The sequence below is a fragment of the Madurella fahalii genome, assembly GCF_045866475.1.
Source record: "Madurella fahalii IFM 68171 DNA, scaffold_5, whole genome shotgun sequence".
NCBI classification, from domain to species: Eukaryota; Fungi; Ascomycota; class Sordariomycetes; order Sordariales; genus Madurella; species Madurella fahalii.
Genome location: NW_027263975.1, coordinates 3,976,712 through 3,994,993, shown reverse-complemented (window position 1 = coordinate 3,994,993; position 18,282 = coordinate 3,976,712). Strand labels below are relative to the sequence as shown.

The 18,282-nt window shown below is 57.2% G+C and overlaps 6 protein-coding genes across 6 annotated transcripts; 5 read left to right on the top strand and 1 right to left on the bottom strand.

The window, feature by feature from the left end:
* Positions 1–235: 235 nt before the first annotated feature.
* Positions 236–2,169, top strand: MFIFM68171_09774 (Fungal-specific transcription factor domain-containing protein; the record flags this gene model as incomplete). Its single annotated transcript, XM_071065193.1, has 2 exons — positions 236–289; positions 358–2,169. The coding sequence occupies 2 exons, from the start codon at positions 236–238 to the stop codon at positions 2,167–2,169; spliced, it is 1,866 nt and encodes a 621-aa protein (XP_070921294.1).
* A 3,823-nt stretch (positions 2,170–5,992) lies between these two features.
* Positions 5,993–8,633, top strand: MFIFM68171_09773 (WW domain-containing protein; the record flags this gene model as incomplete). Its single annotated transcript, XM_071065192.1, has 2 exons — positions 5,993–6,244; positions 6,294–8,633. 2 exons carry the CDS (start codon positions 5,993–5,995, stop codon positions 8,631–8,633), a joined length of 2,592 nt encoding a protein of 863 aa, XP_070921293.1.
* A 165-nt stretch (positions 8,634–8,798) lies between these two features.
* Positions 8,799–10,351, bottom strand: MFIFM68171_09772 (Guanine nucleotide-binding protein negative regulator 1; the record flags this gene model as incomplete). The annotated part of the gene is made up of 2 exons (XM_071065191.1): positions 8,799–10,188; positions 10,236–10,351. The coding sequence occupies 2 exons, from the start codon at positions 10,349–10,351 to the stop codon at positions 8,799–8,801; spliced, it is 1,506 nt and encodes a 501-aa protein (XP_070921292.1).
* A 569-nt stretch (positions 10,352–10,920) lies between these two features.
* On the top strand, positions 10,921–12,072 carry MFIFM68171_09771 (PQ loop repeat protein; the record flags this gene model as incomplete). Its single annotated transcript, XM_071065190.1, has 3 exons — positions 10,921–10,994; positions 11,046–11,303; positions 11,358–12,072. 3 exons carry the CDS (start codon positions 10,921–10,923, stop codon positions 12,070–12,072), a joined length of 1,047 nt encoding a protein of 348 aa, XP_070921291.1.
* A 1,590-nt stretch (positions 12,073–13,662) lies between these two features.
* On the top strand, positions 13,663–15,153 carry MFIFM68171_09770 (Apple domain-containing protein; the record flags this gene model as incomplete). Its single annotated transcript, XM_071065189.1, has 1 exon — positions 13,663–15,153. The coding sequence occupies one exon, from the start codon at positions 13,663–13,665 to the stop codon at positions 15,151–15,153; it is 1,491 nt and encodes a 496-aa protein (XP_070921290.1).
* Positions 15,154–15,872: 719 nt separating this feature from the next.
* On the top strand, positions 15,873–17,469 carry MFIFM68171_09769 (R3H-associated N-terminal domain-containing protein; the record flags this gene model as incomplete). The annotated part of the gene is made up of 3 exons (XM_071065188.1): positions 15,873–16,335; positions 16,502–17,078; positions 17,280–17,469. The coding sequence occupies 3 exons, from the start codon at positions 15,873–15,875 to the stop codon at positions 17,467–17,469; spliced, it is 1,230 nt and encodes a 409-aa protein (XP_070921289.1).
* Between the last annotated feature and the right edge of the window lie 813 nt (positions 17,470–18,282).

The window sequence follows — 18,282 nt, the reverse complement described above, 5'->3', positions numbered from 1 at the left end:
GCCTCTAATCATTGCCGGGATCGCCTCGATTGGCTGCTCCAACAAGCTTATTAACCCATCCCCAGCGCCATGGCGTCGGATGAGCACAGCATCGGGGTTGGCCGGAGGCCGGCTGTGCTCTTGTCGCGGACTTGCCGGCCTCTCGTTCGCCTGATCCTTGCGACATTTCTCCTGTCCATTAATTCCTACATCCTGCGATATCGCGGATTGACATCCAGATCATGACGGGACCAAGATGAAGAACAGACAGAAGTCGAGAAGCGGTTGTCGGACGTGCAAGCTCAAGCGGGTATGTAGTTGCTCCACCTTCTCCGGGACTCGGATGATGGCCCGGCGCCGCTGACCCGCTCCCGACAGCTGAGGTGCGATGAGACGAAACCCGGTTGCAGGAACTGCACCCAGAAGGGTCTCGAATGCCCGGGTTATCAGCAGCGTCTGCAGTGGTCAACCAAGCACGAAAGGCCGACCACGATAAACGCAAGCGGCCCAGCCAACTTTAGCCAGCTCGTCACCGCTGCATCGGAATCCATAGCGAAGCCTACAAGCACTGCCGCAGGCCCTACGCATGGTGGAACAAAGACTGCGGTTGCGTCTTTGGCACCCGCCAGCCAGCTTCTAGCTCCTGCGGCTATATCACCGTCGTCTTCCTCGTCGACGCTCTCTCCCCCGCCCGAGGACGCTGTCGCGAGTGCCGGAACCAGTGTAGCTTTGGTTCCCCTGGTGCACGAGTCGAGGCCAGTGGTACCAGTGAGCACTCGTCAGGCGACTGAGTTGCCCATGTTCCAACCAGTGGTGGATATCCCGACCTTTCTGATCGAGCATTGGTTCAAGTCGGTCTGCTCTTCGTGGTCTGCACTCGACAGTCAGGCCAACCCGTATCGCCGCCTAACCTCATCTCTCTGGAACACTTCGACGCCCGTGTTTTATGCGCTGCAGGCCATCTCGGCGGCGTCCCTCGTTGAGCGGCTCCCGCACGTCATGAAGGACACCGCTCGCTCCGCACCGCGCAAGGCTACCGAGGCTATCCAGCAGGAGCTCGTCGCCTTTTTCGATGGCCGCCGTCCTGGCTTTCCAAGTGACCTGCTCTTGTCCTTGTTCTGCATGAGCTCGTCAATGTGTTGGATGGAGGCTCGTCAGCTTGGCCCACAGTACGTGAGACAAGCACGGGCTGTGCTCAAGTCTCTCGGGCGCTGCGCATTGGACGTCCAGACGCAAGAGCTGCTCGGCTTCTTCAACGGATGCCTCATTTACGAGGAAATGCTTCGCAGCGTTGTCAGCGACGAGGAAATCGACTTTGAGAATATGCTCAGCTGGCCGGAGCCTCCATCTCAGCGGCCCCTTGTGCCCGTGATTCCGCATGCATGGACTGGGGTCTCTCCCGATGTCCTAAGACTATTTGGGAAAGCCATGGCGCTTTGTCGGAGGTCTCGCACTCGTTGGCGACACAACGGCGGGACAAGCTATCGCATCCTCCAAGGTGCAATGAGGGACATAGAAGAAGCTACGAAGGTCGAGGAGGCCTTACTCTCGTTCGACGTCCCACAGCTCCCCGAGAGCACCGAAACCCCGCAGGGCGTGAATCGAGCTCGAGACCTGCACTACATCACCGAGGCATATCGTTTGTCTTCATTGCTGCAGCTCTACGTGACTTTCCCAGACTTGAACGCTAAACGGGTCCCTACCTTGAAAGACGCCGATGGGGCCACTGTCTGGAATGTTTGCGTGTCCCCTCTGGCATTGCACCTCACCAATGTCCTCAAGAGAATCCCTGAAGGAAGCCTGCGATGTATCCAACCACTGATCTGTCTGTGCGCCGGCAGCGGCCTCAGATACGACGCTAAAGTTCCTCTGGGACGTGGGCACCGCAGCTATCTCCTGAGTACTGAGCCTGATGCACCAGCCCCTTCAACTTCCGGTGTTGTCAATATCGACTCTCCTTACGTCAACCACAGCGTATCGGAACACGCAATCAAGACTTCGCAGGCACGGCAGTTCATTATGGAGCGACTGGATCAACACGAGCTCAGCCTGCCTCCCAAGCCGATCGGCGTGGCAAAACAACTCCTCCGTGCTGTCTGGAGCGCCTATGACGAAGAGATTGGACTCGACCGCCGGACGCACTGGCTGGACGTTATGAGCTACACCGGTCTTCACAGCCTGTTTGGTTGACGGCTGCACTCGCCAATGCAGGAGGGGGGGATCCGAGGTTGGGAAAGCGTAGCCGACCTGGTCAGAGTATTCCACGCCGCTTCGGGGTTTCTGTTTCGTGGATCATCTAGATCACTCGGTCTACGGCTGGTAGACATTGCCGTCAAAGAAGGCGCCGCCGGGAATGTCGAGGCCTCCAATGTGCCGCCACCTTCTTTGGGCGACTGTGGCGTCGAAGATGGTGGCCACAATCCCATCAACGCAATGTGTTGCAAACGTATCGCCGTTGTCAACCCAGCATCAGCGGTGAGCGAGCTCGGTAAACTTGATCCTGAGGGCCTGTCGGCAGAGGAGCGTTGTAAAGATGCCGGACAAGGTAGGCCCGTGTCAATGCGCCGCCGGCCGAGGCGCACAGGCTGGTCACACGGAGAACCATGACCGACCGGGACTTTAGCAAAGAGTGTTTCCCGGCATCGAAGGCCAAACACGAACCCTAGATGACGGGAAGCAGCTAGTAAAGGGGAGTGGGAGATGGGATACGATGGGTAGGTGCTCAGAGCCGTGGCTGTCGAAAGGAGCAAACATGAATTGCGTTCCTATATCGCCGCACCAATGTCAGCAATTACCACTGGGTGTCTGAAACTGCGAAAAAAGCGAATCCCGCCGCTGTCATAGGGCCCAGGCATATCCGACAACAAACCGCCTGATCGGCAAAGGTGGTCGACATGCTGTTGCGCTTCCAGGTGTAGCCGCTGCAGGCGATACCGACTTGTTTAGGCACAGTTGCGATGAGTAGTCAAGGTGACGACGGCCAACTTGGAATGCGGAGGGGATACGGAGAGAAATGGGTATGAGCAAGAGGTCAGCGGCTCACGGTTGGTACGATGGTCCAGCAAGTGACGGTGCAGGCCAGTATGCAGAAGGTATCAGTCGGTCTTGTTGTACGATCTCTCAGGCACGGAGGGCCGAGGAAAGGCTGGCATTTTGCTTGCTTCGTTGGGTCATGGAGCAGGCCGGGAAAGTCTGGGATATGTGTGGTTGAGTTGGACAGGTATCGTTTGCCGGAAAGATGTAAGAGGGAAGGAGGACTCGGCAATCTCGGTCGCGGCGTACGGATATTTATGTGTTTGTCTAGTGCCACGCAGTTTTATAGGTCCCGAAAGGGATGCGCTTGTAATGTCGGAAATAGTAAGCAATTCGGGGGCTTCTCCATTCTTTAACCTTATTCGATTCGGTTACTTGATGTGCCGGTGATGAGCAGCCCTTGTGGATGAGCAGCGCGGCGTGCGGGGAGGCTTTCCGCGGGCAATACGTTGTCGGTGAGGTTCCACGGCAGGGAGCACTGTACTTTTTGCCCGCATTGAGATTAGCTTGGGCAGGGTTTGCTTTTGCCTTGGCTTGTATCTTGACTTGCATCCAAGAAAGCAACTGGCGATTTCCATATCAGGCATCCTCCCGGTCACGGGCTGAGATTAGGGCGCCTAGATGTACGTTAGGGCGCAATTGCTTTGCTGCCTCACCGAGAGCGAACCAGAAGTTCTGTAAACTTCAAGAGCCAGCGAGTATGCACAACCCGTCGCGTCATGCAAATAACTCCTCTCCGTGCGTATGACTAAGTACGAACGTGAACAAGCGAGCCCGGGGTTCTCAGCTCAGAGTAGTGCATTAGGGAGGCACGATATTGAAGCGCATGCAACATGTTGGGCGCCGGGGCGAGCACATTCACTGAAGATGAAGTCATGCACATGCCAGCCAGCCACAAGTATGCTTCCCCCACATCACCCCATGTTCTATAATGTACAGTACTGCCTGCGGGCGATGATTCCTCGATTCGGTTAAGAGGTCCTCTTCCATGTTATGCGTTGTTCAAGCACGGCATCATCCTGCCGCCGGCGCTCCCATCGTACTTACCTAACCACCCAAGGACAACAAGCCCCAGTTAACGGGGAGGACAGCAAAATAGGTCCATAATCGCGGTGCATCGGTTTCTTACGTGTAAAATCCCAACCGTGAGCCATCAGCATCCGCGCGGTCGTAGCTTTTGTTGGAAACCTTATATGGGTGAAAAATGAAGAAGCTCGTGGTGAAGACGGATGTCAGGGAAGTGCCAGGAAGAAAGGTAGCTCCTGGAAGCTAGAGCGCCTTCATCGCTTGGCTGTCGCGTGTGCTCGCATGAGAGAGGCGTCATTGCTCTCCAGTAATCCTGAAATTGGGCTTCGCGTCTTTCTGGGCAATCTCGGCGATGATTTAATTGCACCTGCGATCGAATCAGAATTTCAGATGGTCTCCAACGCTACCAACTGAAGTAGTATTCGCGCTGCGCTGCACAGCACCTCCAAGTGCTGCATCGTCAAGAAGCATAGCTTTCGATTCTATCCACCTTTGTCTGGCGGAAGTCAAGGCGCTCCAGTAACCTGGCGTGGATATCCCTTATCTCTCTTAGTCTTTCGTGGACGTCAAGGTGATCCTAAAACACCTGGTGGCATCCTCCAACTGATTGACAATTTTTCGTAGTATCGGCATTGGGTTGAGTTACGTTTGGATGTAGCATTCTTTAACGTCTTCATGTATCTTACGAAGGTTGACGAAATCGTCCGAGCAGGAATATGGATCCAGGTCATTGCGAACATGAGTCCAGCTGGTGAGAGCATGTTCAAGGAGCCGAAGCCAATCCCGGCACTCCCTGTGTCCCGGTCTTATCTCCAACTTGGACGACAAGGAATAGGAAAGAAGTATGATGGGTAGAAATAGCGGGTGGGCCGGCTTGGATAGCGCAGTTTCGCAGATGACTTGCAGAACCCAGAGCATCACTCACCTCAACTCTAACTTGTGTTCCACGACATTTACAGTCGAATCTAGGTTTCAAAGGTTAACAACGTCACATGACAGGAACCGTTCTTCCCCGCTAGGGACCTTATATGATGCCAGAGCACATTGTTCGGGTGCAATAATCCGATGAAGATTGACTGAAAAACGAAAAAGAAATTGCAAGTGTAGACCTTGGAAACAGTTTTAAGGTGCCCGGTTGTGAACCGACGTGAACCCTTGGCGACGAGCTATGAATTGTAAACTGCCTACATGCATCAATCGAGAGCCTGTGTACCTTAACGCACCAAAGGCCCAGGGTCTAAGCTTGGGCCGTTCCTTCCAGTTAAGAAACAAATCCTGCAGAGTTTGCCATCACGGAGTTTAACCTCTCAAAACGAGGTCCAGATTCATGCTCAAACGACCTAGAGGTTCGGGGCCTTATAAAACCCGGGGTGTGCAACAAACTGTGTGAGCCCTTGAAGGCGGCCCTTGTTCAGGGTCTTCGGGATTGGCGTTAGAACCGAAGGGCTGGCGGGGGGTACTCATAGTAGGTATGGCGAGATGCGGGATGGAATTCCACTCGGGAAGCGATCTCTCCACATCCACGCGGTCGCCCCAAAGCCTGTACTTGACGACCACAGAGCTTCCGCCCCCGTTCATGGACGCAGCGGACGGATACGCGAGGGCTCACGGCTTGGCGATTGACAGTCATCTTCCGAAATGGCCACAGCTGATCGAAGACGACCAATGTATCGCCTCTACAGTCGCTGAGCCTGCCCCGGGCCAGCTGATTGAAGACGTTCAGCTTCAGGAATGTCTATTTTGTCCAATCATACCCACCCCAGAGCAATGGCAGATGCCTGCCAGATCACTGCATTTGCTTCAGCAAATCTGCAAACATGTCAAAGAAGAGGAGGCCGAGAGCCTAAGATCACGAGAATGTTTCTCGGAGAGTCTCAAATGGAAGAACCTGAAGCTGGAAACTCCTGCACTCCGCAGCGACCATAGAACCGACTGCCACAGGTTGAGACGGCGAATGAAGGCCTTCATGAAAGTACAACTGCCGGATCATCGCCTACCGCTTGAACCAGCCGACATCGACAAGGACCAAGGACTTGAGTTCCCCGATATAAAGAGGGCCAAGGACATGGCGAAGATGAGGGATGTGGAAAAGGAGAAGCTTGAGCTGAACAGAAACACGCTTGCATACTTAGCGCAAAGCCTGAACACTGGGTGGACGGAAGGTGAACAGCAGGTGTTTACTCAAAGCATTTCCACTTACAAAGGGGTACGTAGACCTCTTCCTCGAGAACGCATGGTGCTAATGGGAAGTGCAGGTTAGAACGAGAGAGCGCGTGGCACCACCGTTAAGCCCCATGATGCAGACACACTCGGAATACTTTGTTCCAGACGGAGAAACTTGCGACGTACCGGAGCCTTCTGATCTTAGTTCGCGACTTAGCGCCGACATCGAGGCCGCTGAGACAAAGATTCTCGAGGCAGATCATGCATTCTGGGCCGACGCATTGGAGCACAGCGTCTCGCCGGAGCGTTACGATCATATCGATATACCGGAAATGATCAGGACTGGAGAGCTCCGACCAATAATGCCGCCATCGACCCAACAGATGATATCTCGAGACATGAGACTTGACGTCCCTCTGCTTACATGCGATGATGGCGACGGCAATGCTCGAATGCAAACGACGGTTATTGCTCCTGGATACCTGGAAAACGCCAAGGCTCTGGTGGTAAGCAGCGATACACCTCCCAGTTCTGACGGACCAGGAGGCCAGCTAGCCAACTTTTTCCAAGAAAGTGCAGCTGCCGTGATGCGGTGTGCGGAGCAAGAGAAACTCCAACCTCTCGATGCCATAGCCAGAGTCCCCGTCCCAGTCATGGACTTTTCTGTCTCACGTCCTCAATGGGAAGACCGCGTCTTGGATGTCAGAACCATGTTTCATTGGATCCGAGAGAACACTGCGGTCGACTGGAAAGGTCCCAGATGGATGTACAGTAGAGCGGCTGAGCAGAGGATGGTCTGGGCACCGTTGGCTCATATGAAGGTAAAAAGGCTGGTATCTGAGCGCATCGAGATAGACTCGAGCATCGTTTCCCGCTTCCTAATGGAAAGCCAAGAGAGCAAAGCCCCAACCAGTGCGGATTATGTCTACAAAAACCCAGGCGTGGCGGTTTTCCGTACCGCGGATGATGACGACGATGAAGACGATTATCTTACACCACTTGGTTCTTTGCAACTTGAACAGAAAGGCCCCCAGCCGGACATTTGGGGAAACGCACCAATATCTCCACTGGCGGAGAGCACCGTATTACTCCCCAATCCCTCGCTAACGACCACCTCGAAAATGCCAGCCCCGGCCGACTTAGCGACCCTCCTGAGCGGAAGAAGACGCCTCATCGAAGAGACAATCCAGAAAAAGCAATCGATTGGGAAGCGGAACAGGGAGCTGGAGGAGCCGACTCCAATCTCAGCCACAGATATTATCGATCCCGCCGTAATCCCATCAACAAACGTGCTCCGAGGGTTCATGAACGAGTACACCGATTTTGCACCGCTTGTGGACAACTTTGTCGAGATGAATTTCCCTAAAAAGCCCAAGCTCACCCATAGCTCATTCTTCTCCCCGCCCATTACCACACCGTCCTTCAAACCCAACGATCCGACGGCGGCCGCAGCAGCAGCAGCAGCAGCAAATCTGATGCCGCCTCCCCCGAAACCAATCCCCACCCTCGCACCAGCTATCACGCCCCCGAACATTCCACCCCGAGTTATCATCTCCTCCGATGCTTCCAAGCCCCTAACCAACCACCTCAAAACTCTCCTCCCAGGCCTCGACCTCATCCCACGTAATTACACCAGACACCGACCTCCAGCGCCGGTTTTAGGCCTCCGCCCACCGAACACGGATGATGCAGACATCACCATCTCCCCGGCAACCGGCATCCTCACCACAACCATGGTCAAACTCCGACAGAAGCCTCTCCCTGGAGACCAGGCAGCACCAGCAACGGCAACGACAACAAGCTTCTGCCGCATCGCCGCCAACGTCGCGGCGCGCTACGAGCGCCTCGTGGTGCTCGTGTCGGAAGGTAACAAGCACAGCGAGAGCGCGAGTCCGCTGTCGCAGTCCGACGCGCGCGCGCTGGCAGAGTTCCAGGGTTTCGCAGCCGGCCTGCGGGAAGAGGTGCGGGTGGTGTATGTTGGGGGCGGGGTGGAGACGCTGGCCAAGTGGGTTGCCGCGACGATCTGTGGCCATGCTGGGGAGGCGGTTGCGGTGAGGCATCTGCTTCTGGAAGTGGAGACGTCTTGGGAGGTGTTCTTGTGGCGGGCGGGGATGAACGTGTTTGCTGCGCAGGTCGTGCTGGGCATGTTGAAGGTGCCTGAGGGAATGTCGGCGATCGCTGGAGGAGGGCAGTTGTATGGGCTCCCTTTGTTTGTAATGATGTCGCGGGAGAGGAGGCTTGCGCTGTTTGAGGAGGCGCTGGGGGGTCGAAAGGTCCTGGAGCGGGTGAGTGAGGCCCTTGATGAGCCTTGGGTCGGCCCGCGGTCGATAATTTTAAACCCCACGACAGGCCCAGTATGGCCCCTGGTTGGTTGTGAGATGGACGTTGTGACGATTGGGAGGTCCATGTCTTGCACCCATGATGTGCTTTAGAAACACTAGCTTCCTCTGGGATAGATGTGGCTCCGAAACCATCGAGGATTTGGCTAAGATGCGGAGAGGGGAAATGTGCTCGCGCTCTTGCTGCATGGGTCCGACGGATGAGTCCAGAGATAGGATGCTAGGACCCAAAGTAGACCTCATCAACTCTTCGGTTTGTCATGATTCGGCTTCTCCTTCGCTTGGGCTTCTCTCACCCTGAGATGAATCGCTCGGCCCGATGCTCCAGACTTTGAGACTCGTTTCCTGAACCACAACCCGGGGCTTCAGGTTACCCCGTACCCCTGCACTTCCTTCTGAGCCAGACTCATCTGAACTGTCCTCAGAACTGCCGGAGTCGTAGCTCTTATCCGCGATCTTCCACGATCCCGAGCACGTCGCGACTACCGATCCGCTCATATGCATCGCCACGCTCCCGACTGCCGAGCCATGCGCCTTCCAGTCCCACGACGGTGAGATGCCGCCCTCCTGATTCCCAACTCCCTCCCAAACAACCACCCCCCCATCCTTCGTCCCCGCCCATACCTCAAACCCACCTACACCCTCACTCCCCGGGAACACGTCACAACTCAACCGCTGATTCGTCTCCCCATCCCTCCCCTCCAACCACGCCAGCAACTGATGCGTCCCCCTCACATCATACACCAACAACCCTCTCGCTCCCCTCTCATTGACCACCAAATACCTCCCACAAGGCGACCAAACCGTCTGCACCACTCCCTTCCCGCCGACCCCAACCTCCCTGGCCGCCCCGGCAACGCTCCACGTGGCTATGCACGCGCCAGCCCGCATAACATCATACAGCGCCAGACTTCTCGTCCACGTCCCGGCAGCCAGGACCCCCGCCCCGCCCCACCCAGGCTCGTCGCCGGCGATGGCAGGCTGCGACGCCAGCGCGGCGACCGTGCCGCGCATGCCCACGCCGCCGCCCTTGGCGAGGTGGCGCGTCGAGGGGATGGTGGGGATCGACAGCAGCGGCTCTGCCGCCGTGCCCACGTCCGGGCGGGACACGTCGTACACGGCGATGAGGTTGGCGGTGCCCGCGACGAAGTGGGTCCCCGGCGCCGGCCAGACCAGCGAGGCGATGGGCAGGTAGGCTTCGGTTTCGGGCTTGATGAGGCGGAATGTGCCCAGCGGTGGGGGTTGGGATTGCGGAGAGAGTGAAGGGGACCAAGAGGAAGAAGAAGAAGAGGAAGAAGAAGAAGGGGAGGAGGAGGAGGAGGGGGAGGGGGAGGAAGGGGAGGAGGAGGAGGAGGAGGAGGGGGGGGGAGAGTCGCGTACTGGGGAGGACGGTGATTGAGGGGGGAAGGCGTGATGGAGGTGGATGGGATGGTCGGTGCTGGCTGTGAGGAGGACCTGCGTGGAGGGGTGCTCGAGGGCGAAGTAGGGGCAGGGGGCTATGGCGCTGGTTGGTTCCGGGAGGACGAGCGTGCCGTGCGCGGTCAGGTTGACCGGGGACTGCCGTGGTTTGAGCAGGCTCTCGGGCAGGACATAGGTGCAGATGCGGTTGGACGAGGACGAGGTGAACAGTGTTGTGCCGTCGGCTGACCTGGGTGATGTCAGTGTGGGATGTGTGAGAAGGGGGCCGGGACGTACCATTGCACGCTTTTGAAGAAGGGGTCGCGGCTCTGGGCGTCACGTCTCCTCTGTGGTGATAGCCATCCGTCTGGGTTGTGGGATGAGGCCACCAAGTTGACTGAAGGCCGGTCCATTATCCAGGATCAGTTCAAGTTTGTGTCATGGAGTGGAAGCACTTGCGGCTGGTTAAGGAACTTCAGCAATGAGAAATGTTTGATGAGGTGAATTAGCAATGTTAATGTAGTTTCGTTACAATGTACTCCGCACATTTTAAGGGTGAGATGATACCTAGTCGGATAGATTCCTTAACAGCCTGCAAATCATCAAAATGTGTGGGTCATGGAGTGGGCCGTGCCCACACCTAGCCTTGCGGCCCCACAGAAATGGCTGCAGCCGCCCGGCAGCAGCCGAGGGATCCATCCCTAGAGCTCCCTTACCTTCCTCGCAACCTTGCAGGGGACCGGAGCTCCCTCCACCGCAACCAAGGCTTCAGACCAACCTCAGCAATTCCCGAGCTGGACGCCAACCGTGTTTGGTCTCACCTGCTCTCAAGAGATATCACTTATCGAAGGAAGGTATCTCCTGGGGTCTAACGTGTGCCAGCGCATCGCGATCACGGTTCAAGATCACTGGTCTCGGCGTGGATACGCGACACTTCCACGATCACCGCCTTCCTTCGATTCGGCTTAGCCATCTGATCACGATGGATTCCCTGCTAGGAGCGGACCGCTGCGAGGAGCTTCGCGATCTTAGCGTTGTTAACCTCATCGTTTCGATGTACGACCGATACGCCCCGCCACACCACGGATCCTGCTGACTGTTTCGCAGCGTCATCGTCATTGGCATGTTGATCAGCTACCTCCCCCAGCATTTCCGTATCATCCAGCGCGGCACGTCCGAGGGCATCTCGCCTTACTTTGTCCTCCTCGGAACCACCTCTGCCACCTCGGCCTTTGCGAACATCCTGCTTCTTCCCAAGTCTCGCCAGGACGTTGCCTGCTGTAAAGAGCTCGAGACGTTTCATTGCGTCGCTGGTCTGCTGGGTATTGCACAACTAGGCGTCCAGTGGATCTCCTTCACCTTCATGTGAGTGCGCTATGAACGAGCATCGGTGGCAATGACTAACTGGCTGCGATCTAGTTTCGTCCTCTTCCTCGTTTTCTTTCGATACAGCCCGGTCGAGAATCCCGACACGGAAGAAGAGGTGGATGAAGACCAACCGAGATGGCAGACTGCATTGCTGGTGGCATCGCTCACTCTCCTGCATGGCCTAGCCGTCATCGTTATCACAGGCGTCTTGTCTGCGGTAGCGAAGGAACATCTCCCGGTCTGGGCTAATGTTCTCGGCGTCATGGCGGCCCTCCTCGCTGCCGTACAATACATTCCGCAGATCTGGACCACGTACCACCTCAAACATGTTGGCAGCCTGAGCATACCCATGATGTGCATTCAGACGCCGGGCGGCTACGTCTTCGCGGCCAGTCTGTTTGTCCGGCTTGGCTGGGCCGGCTGGAGTTCGTGGGGCATTTTTGTTCTGACGGCCACGATGCAGGGCCTGCTTCTGTACATGGCCATCTACTACGAGATTCAGGCTCGCAGCAGGGAGGCTATCAAGTCATCCGCCCAGTCGCCGTCGCCGATCCTCGGCCGTCAGTCACACTTGCATGCTAATGGCTTCGATGACGACACGCCTGGCCGGTACACGTCGCACCCTGAGCATTACGCTGCGACGCCCGAGCAGTTGATCAGGGTCATGGACCGCCAAGATAGCGACGCCGCCGCTGAGGCGACGCCGCTGCTGAAGCCGGGTGGCATTGGCGATCCCCATCGGAACTACGATACCAATCGGGGCTAGTAAAACCGAAAGGACATTCCGTATTGATGTTCCCAGGTATCTTGGACATCTATTTCGCGTTTCTAGCCCCGGCACTGGAGTCTAGACGGCATTGCATTCACCCCGACGGTGGCGTGTTCGGATAGTTCGGGGTATTCTAACTGCGGATTTGTCGGTAGGATGTATAGCTGGTTTTGGCTGCGCAACAGAAATTAGGAGTCCGATACGGCGTAAGTATTTGTCGCAACATTATCTTATTGAGACCGGTCCGCTCATTTTTCTTAAAGCTTAGGGATATACATGAGGCGGCTATGTGATTCCGCGCCGCCACCTCCAATTGATTTCGCGGCCTGCATTGTCCGGGGCGTTTTGCTGAACACGCATCACTCACCATATGATCTGAACGCTTGGCCTCCCCCCCACATCCAGACGCGATATTGAGCTGCAACCATCTCATCAATTCCTCGTTCCAGCTGGGCTGCTTTTACAAACATCCCGGCTCTCGGTCATGGATGGTGTGTGTAAACACCAGAGTCAGGATTCGCAGGACAACCTCCTGGTCCTTGTCAAGTGACAAGGATTGCCTAGATCTCTCATCGGATCTTTCTGGGGAAGCATGTCTGCGCACGTCCCTGCTTGGACACCAAGTCGGGGGGGGGGGGGCAGCCATGCAACGTGATGCGATGCCCTCTGGTGCGACTGCGCACAGGCACTCCAACTGCCACACTCAATACCAAATCTGCGCCCTTGCCGCATATCCTTGAGAGACGCCGCTCGGTAGACTCCGATCGGCTCTCGCAGGAGCCCCAGTGATTTTGCTGGAAGATGCGAGATGAAGCCGGGGCTTTGGACAGTCGCTGCATCCGTATCGAACTCTAGCGCTGGCTTGCCCCCTTGCTCCCATTTGACTCGATTTGCGGCGAAATTATCCGGTCAGCACCATGGACTACCAACAAATCTCAAACGCCAGCAGATATTTTCCGACCGCTGACAGCCGGCGGGACGTCGGGCACTTGTTTTTTGATGTTCCGGTTGGAAGTTTCTTTCATTTTTGAAAGGGGCCCGCTTGAAGCACGGAACGGACGCGGCTCGCTGCAAGGATCTGCCCTCCTGGAACATGTCAGTCAGAGTGTCAGCCTCCCTCCTCGTCTCATGTGGCACTTTACCCGCCACTGCAGGGCGCCTTCTGCGCTGGCCCAGCCACGGGCTGAATGGCATTGTCTGTCCTTTTGGCGCGCATTCCAAAACAACATCGCCCGGCTCTTGTTAAGCACGCAGTCGATCAGGTCCGGCGTGCAGCGAGTGATGCTCTGGGCGATATGCGTCGCTCGCTGCCCGCCTCTCAAGCCGATGGCCTGAGCCATTGGCGATGTCCCTGCGGCAACGCGGCAAGCGTCCGTATAAGGGCGCGCGGGTCGTCCACTGCTACTCCTGCCGTGTTCGGTTGTTCTTCTTTGGCTTCTTCTTTCTGTGAAACTTACAGTCCGCTGTGTGGCCTCCTCTTTCTCGTAATGTCTGCTGTTTAGTTTACCCGACGAGTATCGCGACCATCGTTTACCCCTATCCTCCTAACTCGCCATCCACACCAATACTAGCAGGTGCGGGCCGATGATGTTACCGCGGGGATTGCTGGCTGTTGAGAGGGCGAGGGTGCATCGGAGACAGAACATAGCACCCTGTCCGCGCGGGAACGGGACTACGATTGGCACTTTCCAAGAATTCACGGTGCTGTGCAACACGAATCTTGAGGGAGATGTCCTTGACCGACTCGATGCCTTCGACTTTACGGCTTGTGTCGACCTCTGCTCGTCGTTCCACCCAAAATGCGAGGGCGCTTCCTTCGATGGTTCGCGTTGCACGTTGAGGGCAGGGATACGACCTGAGGAGCAGCGCCGTTCCAGGAGGACTGAGTCCGCCATCGGCAGTTTCCCGGGCGCATCTTCCAACTGCGTGACGCTCTCTGGGGATCAGCAGGCTCTTGGAACCAGCTTCACGCCGATGTGCGGCTTCATCATCGCGGGAAATGACATCGTCCAGAATTTTGCACCCACTTTCCAGGACTGCCTGGGCCAGTGCGCGGCAACGTCGGGTTGCGCAGCCCTGTCGTTTGACCCCAGCCAGGACCTCGGATTCAAGAATTGCTACCTCAAAACAGCTGTGGCCAACCCAAACGACATCGCAGCAGACCAACGGACTGACTCGGCGATGGTGGTCAACGCGGCTGAAAACCCCCCTAATGACCCTCCACCGGCTTCTTCCGCAGGGCCGGGAGTAGTTCCCGGTCCTGTAGCGCCCCCGACCGACCCAGGGGTATCCACCATCCCTGTTCCGCCTCCCTCCTCTACCCCCACGGCTGGCGCTGGCAACGGTGTCGTATTTTTCACTCCCCCAGCCGGCAGCTCCGCAACTGAGCCTGCGCCTCCCGCTGCGTCGACCGTAGCACCAGCGCCAGACTCATCCCCAACGCCAACTGACGCCGTGACCACGCCGTCTTCCTCTGTCGTGATAGGAGCCCCGCCATTCTTCTTCCCAAGCGCCGGTACCACCCCAGCGTCTTCCGACCAGGCTGCACCCGAAACGGCTGGTCAAGACTCGGGTGACGCGACATCAACTAATGCATGGATCGCTGCGCCGGTGGTGGGCAGCATAGCTGCCATCGCTCTGATCGCGGTTACCTTTACCATGCTCAAGCGGCGTCGTCGCGGAAACGGGGATGGAGGTAGAAAGATACCGGACATCTCACGACCATGGCCAATATCGAGTCTGTTCACTTCCTGGTTGCCGGGCTCGTCTTCGTCACGGGGGTCACGGGGCGATAGCGGAGGTAGCAGCAGGAAGATGACGGGGATGGGCAACTTCTCCGTGGTCAACTCTCGGCAACAGGGTACAGAATCCAGGGCTAGTGTCCGGGATAGTGTGGCCGGATTCCTGACCGGGAGGCCGGCGGGGATGGAGAGGCTAGAGGACATAGAGGAGGGGGACGGTAGGGGAGGTGCGGAGGAGGCGAGGGAGAAGAAGGATACGCCGGTGTATGAGGTTAAGAACGGGAGAGTGGAGCTGCGGAACAGTCTCAACGGGTTGGGGCAGAATAGATGGTCGTAGATGGTTGGAAGTAGTAACCCCCCATCGTCAAGGGGCTGTGGGCACACACGGGGGAGATTTTTCAACTCGGAGTTTGGAGGGGCAGCGCCAGGATACCACTACACTGTATTTGATTATTTTTATTCGTCTGGAGTTTTGTAGACATACCATTACCTTAGTAATATTTTCGGGTTCTTCTTCACCTTAGCTTACGACCTGGGGTTCTGTGGTCGGCGTCGATGTGGTCAGCTTCAAAGGGTCCACAGCACTGGCACCGTGCCACCCGCCCCTGGAACCCCTGCCCCTACAAGTCGCTGCACGGTCAGATTCTGGGGCGCGTTGGCTGCGCTGAGGCTCCGATTGGTTCCCTTCGGGCCCAGCGGAGGACATGGGTCGTGATCGATGTGTCATGCCGGCGATGAATGACACCTCGCCCGCACCTCTCTCACCTCGACTTTTCCTCGGCGTTGGTCGCAGTATCGAGACTGGGAGGAGATTGAGGGCTTCGCGTCATTCACCTTGTCTTATTGTCTTCCTTGATCGGTATTCTATAAATCTCGTTGCTCGTCCTGTTCCAAGGCCAGCGAGAAGCCAAGGTTCCACTTCAAAGGTCGGCAGGCCGTGGAGGCTCTTCGCCACTCAACGCGCTCGTAACTCTCACGTCTCTGTAACTGCGCCAATTTTTGCGCGCGTCCTTTGCCCGCACGTCCTGCATCCAACTGGGAAGAAATCACAACCCAATGGCTGTCACTCGCATCCCGATGTCCCCCGATGGGGAGGGCGACGAACACCAGCAGCCTCAACAGCCGCAGCCGGCGCACCCTCCTCACGCGCTGCACCAGCATTCCCTTTCCAATGCCTCGACCGCGACCGTCGATATCGAGGCGTGGACCGTCGCCGCGCTCGAATCGCTGAGCATTGCGCCCATTGCTCGAGGCACGGGCAATGCGCTGTCGATCCCGCTCGATGGCAACCAGGCCAATGCCCGCGACAAGATGGCGGACGGGAACGACGAGGCGGCGGCGGCGGCTGCGGCTGCCGCCCAGATGAAGCTGCGCGGCGTCGCCTTCGCTGACGAAGCCGCCTACGGCGCGAGCATCACCCCTCCGCGCCGGCCCCCTTCGCGCCGCGATAGCATGAGGAAGCGCGAGGCGCTGCTCAAGGGCAAAGAGGGCAGCCGGCAGCGGAGGCGGTGGGAGAACGGTAATCAGCCCTCCCTTCCCCTTCCCCTTCCCCTTCCCTTTCCCCTTCTCCACCCCCCACCCCCCCAACCTACGTAAACCCGTGCGTGCGTAGATGTGTTACATACCAAGACGGCGAGCCGCTAACCACAAGCCGACCCTCCCCACGGCGCCGCCCGCAACCGCAGACCGCCTACTCCACGTCCCCAACGTCCAACCGCCGCTCCCCTCCGACTGGCAGGTCCGCCCGACCTACCCCGTCCACGGGACCATCCCCTACCAGCTGGCGCAGTACTGGGACAAGGGCCTGCGCGACCGCGCCGAGGAGCGCAAGGCCGCGTTCGCCGCGCACCGCAGGTCGACCACCGCCGCCACCACCGCCGGCGGCGGCGGCGACACGACTGCCTCCCAGCTACCCGAGGTGGGCCACGTGCCGCGCGACCTGCGCAACACGGCCAAGCGCACGCCCGCCGTCAAGTCGTGGCTGAAGGTGCTCGAGGAGCCGGTGCGGCAGTTTGTGGTGGAGCGGGGGCTCGCCGCGGCGATGCCCGTACGGGACGGCGAGGGCAGCGGTGATGAGTCGACGGACCCGGAAGACGAAGAGATTGTGTTTGTGGGGCGCAACGGGCGGATGCGGGACGGCAAGCCGCTGCAAGACTGGAAGAAGGCGGCGGCGACTAGGAAGCAGAAGAAGGGGACGGAGACCGTGGAGGAGCGGGGGATGGTGCTGGATACCAGAGAGGATGATGCCGGGGGGGCGTTCAAGTGCGTTTTCTTTTCTCCTCCTTTCTCTTTTACCTTCCCCATTATTTTCTACTTTCCCCGGTTTTGTTTTGCTATTTCCTCTCATCCTATTTTTCTTTCGTTCTTTTTTTTTTTTTTTCTTTCCCTTTCCCTTTTGGCTCTTCCTCGTCGTGGGTGCGGTTGCTTATACACGAGTGTGTGTTTTACACACTCTCCTCACAGGCGCTGGCTTACCCACTCCATCTCGGACTACTACGGCCTCGACTCCAAGTCGGTCATGGTTGGCAACCCCGCGCGGCGGGTCGTCTATGTCGGCGTCAAGCAGAAGCAGACGCAGAAGCAGAAGCCGGGCACGCGCCACAAGCCGCCCAGTCGGCCTGTCCTGCCGCCGCCGCTGTGGGAGATGTTTTGAAGGTGAAGGGGGCATGTGGTAACAGTGTGGTCCCGCACCAGCAGCAGCAAAAAGTGCTTGCTTGCTTGCTTGCGTTCTTGCATTGTACCGCATGACGGCATTGCAAATTGAGATTGAAGCATGTCTTGACGCATTCTTCCTTCGTTGGATATACATACACATACATACACGTACACATACACATGCATACACATACATACACACATAGAGCCTCCGAGTACGTACACATTCCGAAGGAAGGGGGGAATATGACACGCCCGGCCACATTCCTTGACTCGCGGCTCTTCAGATTCATTTCTCCTGCTATCCGTCTCACTGCATGGCTGGCTTATGACGAGTGCGTTGCATGTTGTCTGGACTCGGTGTGGGCAGACCGTCAGCGCTCGCAACGTATTTAACCGCATCTCCTTCAATCTCTTCGCAAGGCAGTCCCTGCTTGCACGTCGCTCCTGATCGACATGATCTCCAAGCACGCACCAGGCTTTTCGAAGCGAACGGCATCAGCAGTCGTTTCAACCTGCCGTTCTTATGAACAATGTCTAAGCGAACATTGTGCCAGTCTCAGGCTGGCGCTTCTGCGCGCTCCCTCCCAACTCTGCGCCGATGCATTGGGTGGACCCCTTCGCCAACTAGCCGTCCGGTCGGCTTCCCATTAGATTTTGACAAGTGATGTGGTCTATGGGTTGGAGAAATCGTGGCGGTATCTCGTGTATTACATCGCTTATTGACAATCACGTCGTTGAGCAACCTAAGGGCTTGCACAGTAAAAGAGAAAAATATACACTCCATTCCAGTCATCTCGTAAACTCCGAG